The 7,608-nt window shown below is 46.7% G+C and overlaps 1 protein-coding gene and 1 long non-coding RNA gene across 6 annotated transcripts; one reads left to right on the plus strand and one right to left on the minus strand.

Moving 5' to 3' along the window:
• Positions 1-228: 228 nt before the first annotated feature.
• LOC123038213 (uncharacterized) lies at positions 229-7,359 on the minus strand. Its single transcript, XM_044462104.1, has 3 exons — positions 6,294-7,359; positions 5,019-5,119; positions 229-752 (listed from the first exon to the last, which is right to left on the minus strand). The coding sequence occupies exons 1-3, from the start codon at positions 6,872-6,874 to the stop codon at positions 229-231; spliced, it is 1,206 nt and encodes a 401-aa protein (XP_044318039.1). The 5' UTR covers positions 6,875-7,359.
• On the plus strand, positions 2,086-5,199 carry LOC123190934 (uncharacterized). Of its 5 annotated transcripts, none has more exons than XR_006496631.1 (6): positions 2,086-2,268; positions 2,403-2,620; positions 2,849-3,018; positions 3,170-3,353; positions 3,455-3,915; positions 3,983-5,199. It is a non-coding gene; the product is annotated as an uncharacterized lncRNA (long non-coding RNA). The 5 variants fall into 5 exon arrangements; XR_006496630.1 differs by having other exon boundaries at positions 2,849-3,013; XR_006496628.1 differs by having other exon boundaries at positions 2,849-3,353.
• Positions 7,360-7,608: the final 249 nt, after the last annotated feature.

The raw sequence follows: 7,608 nt of genomic DNA on the forward strand, positions 1-7,608 counted from the left end.
GTACTGCGCTTTCTTCAGCTGTCTGGCCTTCTCAAATTTCCATTTTTCTTCGCCTATGAAGGCAGTCAGCATATGACTTTGGCCATAAGTCAGCTTGAAGTCTGGCATAGGAGTGTTAGGGTCCTTGTGCCAGAGGTCAATGTACTCAAGGATCACACAGAGAATGTGACCACATGATGTAGTATCGGACGCTTAAGTTACCAATGAAATTCAAAATACAACTTCACTTCAAAACGAAAGAAAATTTTCCAAATAAGACAATGAAATACAAGTCCAGCCTACTCTCTTATTTGCTGGTGACTTTTTCGATGCCTCAAGTAGATTCCACCCTTCAAATAGCTCTCCCAACATCTCCTCCAAAACTTCCGGACTGCTGCTTTCGCGGCCAACATGTTTCTCTAGCCTGGGATGTTCCTTCAGGTACTTGCCGTAACCTGAAATAACTCTCTTGGTGATAGCTTTCCGCAGCACATCTCGTAGCCGAGAGTCTGGAACCTTCCATAACTTTCGAGCCTGGTAGGTTTGATGAAACGCTGACTCGAATTTAGCTAGTGAAGAGGTGTTAATCCAGCGATAGAGCGGTTCAGGAAACTTTGATTTCGATATGCATGACAGCACATGCCCCCAAGAAGCATCAAGATAACTATCCATATGCTTTCTTACATTCAGGTGTAAGTTTAAGTCTCTGGTGGTGTCGCCATAGCTCAGAGACCTGCTCTGTGAAATAGGAATTGTTGAGCAGAAACATGTACCTTAGGCTTGGATTTGTGCACAACTTCGATTTTGCCAAAAAAAGACGCTTCAGGTAATCAGTTGGGTTATGTATCAGGTTACAAATTAGATTTCTGGTGTGGTGGCTCTCTACAGAGTTCTTCTGCGTCGAAGCATGTGCTTTCCTCATCAACATTCAAGCAGTTAGAATTGGTATGTCTCTGGCTATCCAATCCTAGTGCAATCTGACTTGATGGGGGCCCTTTCTACTTTGACGGATGCCTCTCTCGAGAAGTCGCCTTTTGCTCATTTGGCCAAGTAAGTCAAGAAATACATGCTTGATAGGAAGTTTAAATCCATGAAGATCTTGAGGTCACAGAACATGGTTTCACATTGTCTTGCTAATTATGATAGAACGGCACGCAGCACCGCTTGTTGGTTGCAAAGGCCTCCCCCATTCATTCATACTCTTGTATTGACAGATTGTAATCCTGTCACTATGGAATAAAACTCCTTTTTCCCCGGAAAAAAAAGACACTATGCACTCCGCCACCAACTGAATGTTCTTGTGAATCTTGCTTTCTCCTTGCAGAATCTCGATAGCCGACTAGGACAGGATTACAAGGTGGAGCAGGAGATGGAGTCGGCGGCCGTAGAGGAGTCCTTCCCTTCAAGGAGGCGGCCGGCCCTCCTCCGGAAGGAGCTGACCCGCTGGCTCCTGCGGAGGACGACGGCTGGGTCGTGAGGCTCGAGTAATCCTTCAACATTCTTTCCCACGGTGAGTAACTGATACAGGCAGCTGACTCCAGATTCCCCACATAGATTTTACTAGCTTTGAATTTAGTTGCAGCCTGTCCGAAGTTCTGAACATGTGTCTGTTTTACGTCTTGTTGTGCGCCCATAGAATTCTGTTGTCATGGTGTCTGGTGCTCTGTACCGTGACCGCGACTATGGCAGGTTCTTCGTGCCCGAGACGATCACGAGGGTGCCGTATTACGGTGAGGCTTTCAACTTACATGACTGCAATAGTACATAGGTCACTGAAATTTGGCGATATCTTGTATTCCATCTTAGAATAGCATACCAAATGTTGGTGATATATTGTATCCCATCTTCGTTTCATTTTCTTCTCTCTGTATGTAGACATTAGCTAGACTTTCGTACTTGTGAATGTACATAGTAGAAATAGTAGTTATATAAAAGATATGGGTCATACCTCCATATGGTATTATTATCTGGACCATCCAATGGACTGGATCGGTAGGTAGCAGCACATTCAATGAGACGTGCGCGAGCCGTGGAAAATGGCGTATGTCAGGGTCGGAACAGTATGCCGTGTATAATACACCGTATGCACTGCCGCTGGATGAGGCGTGGCAGGCCCACACCCCGCGAAACGGCGTTGCGCTCTTGAGTTGGACCGCTGGTCCTTTTGTAACATCGTACTGCTAGAGATTAGCTGAAGCCTGAGAGAGTGGTGGATTGCTCCGGGAGGAACCGGTTGCGGCGTCGGCGGCGATGGAGGCCTGCAGGATCGACGATTTCCCTACGGATCTGGTTAGTCGCCCACCGCTTCCCATTCTACCCCCTACCCCCTCGGGGGTCTGCCGGATACCCCTGTCTTTCTGTCGGCCACAGCGCACCGCCGTGCTCCTCACCGGCGGTGCCGTGTTTTTTCTCCGTGCGTGCAGGTTGCCAATCTTCCAGGGGGCACCGCGGCCCGTAGATCCCCGTCGAGATATGGGGAGCGATATTGGGAGCAGAGATGGGGATGTGCTACGGGATTCATCCGTGGCCGCGCACAACAACGGCGCGGAGTCCGACGACGACGGGAGCAAGGAAAATGGTCCAGCGGAGTCTGGGAGTCGACCATCAACCGGGATATGCGGTCGCCCGGCTGAATTAAGAGGTAGAGTACGTGGAGCAATCTCTGAATTTTTACCCCTCGCAGAGCATTTTCCCTGCTGTCCACTTTCAGGTAATCTCCATGTTTGTAAATTAGTATGCCTAAATTAGTAAATTCAGGGGTCCTCTATGTGTGTATTACCAGAAGAGAATAAATTCGTCACTACGTAAAAAAGGTTGATTATTTGACCAATTGAAGTGTGTGACCGCGGATTGCTTCTCTATTAAACAGAATGGGATTGTTGCGGATCTGCGGTTGTGTGTTCTCTTCAACTGCCACACAGATAAAAAGATTTCAGTTAGGGGTGCTTTATCGTTCTCCATGCCCGGCTGGGTGGCTGGTGTGGAGGAGGTTGCTGGTGGTTTGGCATGCCTTCTGCTACCTAGGTTCATCATGGTGCGGTCAGTCTGACCGTTCAACTTTTTTGTTTTGGATTTACTAGAGGAGATTACTGGATCAAAATGTGTGTTGGAACAAAAAAATGTGAGACAATCAAAAGTGTTTGGGTCCAAATTTGTGTCTGAATCTATGGGTGCGTTATCTTTCACGCAGAGTTCATGTAGGCGCTAATCCTACCGAAAGAATGCCGCCTAGGTAGGACGGGAGCCCTCAAAAAATCAATAAGGGGCTTTGCGGAGCGAGACGAAGATGAGGTTAGGCACCACAGCTTCGAATGGGTTTTCATGGAATTTGTCAGGATGATGGGAGGTGTGGCACCGAAAGACCATATTGACAGGTATGTGGTGTGGACGGTTGTTGGCCAATGTTTCCGATTCTGTTCTAACCTCAAGCTAGTAATGATCTCATGTTTCCCTGTTTTCTGAAAATAAATTGCAGATCAGTGCAGAGCTATGGAGGTAGAAATAAGAAGCACACTACCGGATACAGTGCATCAATGGTGTAAGTGGCACGTCGTGAAGAAGTCTAAAGAAAGTTTGGGGGCTCTGTACGGGAAGAGAAATGAATTTAGGCAAGAGGTTCATAGAGTGGTTAACCACATGCTAATAGTGGACGAGTTTGAGAAAGCGTGGGATCACCTACTAGAGAAGTAGTACAACTTGAGGACACACGCATACATGGCGCAACTCTTTGAGACAAGGGAGAAGTGGGCTAAGCCATATTTGAAGGGTGTTTTCTGTGCAAAGATGAACAGTACCCAAAGGAGTGAAAGTGTGAACCATATGCTTATGAACTATGTGCCACCCGGCTCTCCGATGTATACATTTTTTAGGCAGTACATGAGGTTGCAGTTTGAGCGCCAATCGAATGAGACTTATGAAGTGAAGAGAACTAAAACCGTAAGTGTCATTTGATTGAGACAACAAAATATTGCCGTGTCTGAGATCTAACATTTGTGCTGTGTAGGCAGGTGTAGTCCTAGGGACAAATTCCTCGATTGAGATACATGCCAGCAAGGAGTACACCCGTGCGACGTTCGAGCAGTTTGAAATCCTATACGATTGGCGAACCGTAGGGAAAAATGGAGCAGGGACGTATGCCTAGCAAAAATGATTGACGGCGGAGCACGTTTTGAGAGAAAATGTGTCCTCTTTGAACATATGGGGATGCTCTGTCGTACCCACATGTACTATTCTCTCTGCAAACTAATTGGTTTTGGCTGGCTAACCAACGTAAGGTGTACTTGCAGGTCATGGATAATATTGGATGACAGAAAATACAAAGAGACACGTAGTGAAAAGGCGGACAAAATATCCAAGAGATATTTTGCCGGATCACTTGAAGCACTACCGGCTGGACCAGATCAACAACACATCCCTAACTTTTTGGCACAATCGAATGTACATTAGGGTGTTGGAACTGGTTCGACTTGGAGACGCAAGTGTTGAGGCATATGAAACTCTGATTGGGGCTTTTAGACCAGGCCATGCCGGTGATGGACCCTTTTGACAAATGTCGTGACAGGCTAGGGCTTGGAAGACTGGATAACAACAATGTGGCAGATACCGACGGGGAGCGAGCTGGGAGAAGTGTATGTGAAGACGACGGAATGTCATGCAACATGAAGTTTTGGATTAGTGGCACCAAACAAGAACGGAAACGCTGGCAGATCAGCAATGCCTGAAACAAGGCGCCGTACGAGGGGATGACCAAGAGAAGTAGGTTTTGCAGCATTTGCAAATCCCAGTGCCACAAAAGAACAACTTCACTGGAGAGAGGGGATATTCCTCAACCGAGGAAGAAATCCAAATGCAGTAAATGCAGTGGTGAAGGGCACAGGAAGAATACTTGCGAACGGCAAGCAAGGGAGATGAAGTGAGTTGAAAGCTGGTAGTGTCAAGTGTGCTACTTAAGTTTTTAGTTTGAAACCGACGTGTGGCTGTGTTTCAGCTTGTGGTTATGGTGTTTTTTTCTTCTTCTAATTGTGCTATAGGAAACTGACATGTCAAACTGGTAGCTCTTTGATGTTGTAATGCTAGTAACTGCTCGTTCTTGTAGGCTGGTGCCGTGTCTGCAGCATGGATGGTTAGTGTAGCTTGTAGCCTATGAATTCAAAGTTTGAATGATCAAAACTGTTGGACTGGTGAAGTCCCCAGCGCAATAAATTTCTCTATTCTGGCTTCCGCATAAACGAGTCAAAATCGGTCCAGGTGTGAGCACAACCGGACCATGAAAAATGGCAAACGCCAGGTCAGTAGAAGACCACTCTGGTGTCCATCAATAAATGCGGTCTGCACAATGTCAGGGGCACTGTACAATAAACCTCAAGAACACATCAATACACCATCTTATACCTGCATACGCACAGATCCCAAGGAGGACCAATGACTCAGATAATATGATCATATGGTTGTATGACCCATATGGAATTTTCGTTATATAAATGCATCTCAGATTCTCACTGAGAGATGTGCACCATGTATCAGGCATTAATTCTTTTTTTTTGCGGGTGAAGGCATTAATTCAGCTGTGTGAGAACTGAGTGCTAGCCGGGTTCGACTCCCAATGGGACGCGAATATTTCAACCGCATATGGAATTAAAAATATGCCTGTGGTGCTTGCCCCTCTGGTCTCGGCCTTTTTAAGAAAAAATCAGCTCCGTTTCGAAAAAAAAGAAAAAATCAGCTGTACTGTGGTTCTTTTTAAGGTTAAGGATTTTGATGCTTATTAAAGGAAAAGTCTTGATGCTTTGCCTATTCAGATTTTGCTGTTGCAAAGAGTGAAAATGAGATTAGCATCTAACCAACTAACCCACTATATTACTGTATTTAGAGTTAAGCCAACGCTCTTACCCAAAAAAATAACTGGTGTATTACCATTCCAACAAATGTATAAGAAATGCGAATGCATTTTCAAATATGAACAGTAAAGTTACATAGAAAATATAACTGTTTTTTTTGTTGTTGTTGAAGTTTTACCATTTGGTAGTTCAGTACAGCGCTACCTGCACGTTTGAGTGACCCTGGCAAGCAAGCTGAAGTGTTGCTGAACTAGATGAAGATAAGTGTGTATATAATGTTTTGCAAACTCAAAGGCATGGAAATTATCTATGATTATTATTTTTTGGAAATCTATGAATGAAATTGACGCAGAAGCAGAATGCAAAAGTATTTGGCATACAATCACGAATTCATATAAAATCACACACAGAAAATGCGACCAGATGATGTAGTATCTGACGCTCAAGTGACCAATGGAATTTAGAATACGAGTTCACTTCAGAACGAAAGAAATATGTGCATACAACAACGAAAGGTAAGTCCAGCCTCTTATTTGGCGGTTGACCATGTCCGATGCCTCAGACACCTGCACTATGAAATAGGAATTGTTGAGCAAGAACAGGTACCTCATGCTTAGATCCGGGCATAGCTCAGATTTTCTCAGGAGCACATCCTTCAGATAATCAACGGAGTTATCTACCAGGCCACGAAGGTTTGCACTGCTGTGTCTCCGTGCCGAGGTGCGTGTCATTTTCATGGACATGATGCAATCCACCATCAACCGAGTGTTCCTGTGAACCTCGCCTCTTCCTTGCAGAATCTCGACAGCCCACGAGTCGTCGTCCACGATGAATGTTCTGACCTCCTCCATCATGCTGCATAAGGCCTTGAGTAACCTGTTTCCTTCCCCCTCCAACGAACCGCCTATCTCGCTGAAAATGCTTTTCGCTTCGGGAGAGATCACGAGTGTGGTAAACATGTAGTATGATACACTCGAGACACAGATGAACATGTCTACCACAGCCCGAAGCTTGTTTGTCTTGGGAACAGTGACGATGGCGCTGACGAAGACGAGCATTGCAGAAACACTTGCTTTACCAAACTGTGCCACTGCAACAGCTTATTTGGGAGTTATCGTCCGCAGCGGCGGCAGCCGACGCCCAACCCGAGGATGAGCCGGAGTCGTTGGACGGGTAATAACTGGAAGCACCAGAGAAGCTGGACCCGCTATCAGTATGACCGGAGTGGGTGAACAGATTCGATCTGATGTACTGACCTCGGGGATGAGCGACGCCCCGGATCGAGTCGCGGTAGGGGTTGCTCGCTGGGTAGGGAGCAGCCGAGACGTCGGTGGTACCCTCCGGCACCGAAGCAAGCCGGCCCGCCATGATTCTACTTGGCGACGTGCTTGATGAGGCTGAAATCAGCACCGACCTCCCTACCAGAGGAACAGCGAGGAGTGACTGCAGTCTGCAGTTCTGGGCGCTAGACGACCATCCACAAGGTGCAGCACCAGAGTCGCGCGCGGGGTCAATACCATTTGTGAAGGCGAGAAAACTATGACAAGCGTTGGGCCAGAACGACAGTGATTGCCGTTGTCGCGACGATAACTCCCAAATAAGGAAAACTCTTGCTTCTGACCGACTGATTTTCCTCGCCTGATAAGTCGCGTCCAACGCGCGACACGTGTCCTTCAAGGCCGCCGACCACTCGTCTCTCCCAAGCTTATCCCCTCGCGAGGCCCATCCAGATTTCCCCCGGTCTTTGTCTTCCTTGGCCTCTCTTCCTTCTCACATCTCGCTGCTCCCCAAT

The sequence above is a fragment of the Triticum aestivum genome, chromosome 2A (assembly GCF_018294505.1).
Source record: "Triticum aestivum cultivar Chinese Spring chromosome 2A, IWGSC CS RefSeq v2.1, whole genome shotgun sequence".
Taxonomy (NCBI): Eukaryota; Viridiplantae; Streptophyta; class Magnoliopsida; order Poales; family Poaceae; genus Triticum; species Triticum aestivum.

Bases quoted from the DNA above. Each gene is read 5' to 3' on its own strand.
- LOC123038213 (XM_044462104.1), bottom strand. From the start codon at position 6,874: ATGCTCGTCTTCGTCAGCGCCATCGTCACTGTTCCCAAGACAAACAAG. The intron at 5,120-6,293 runs GTGAACTCGTAT...TTGAATTCATAG, and splicing joins CATATTTCTTTCGTTCTGAA to GCTACAAGCTACACTAACCA. The intron at 753-5,018 runs GTCAGTTTCCTA...TCCAAGCCTAAG, and splicing joins AAGAGCTACCAGTTTGACAT to GTACATGTTTCTGCTCAACA.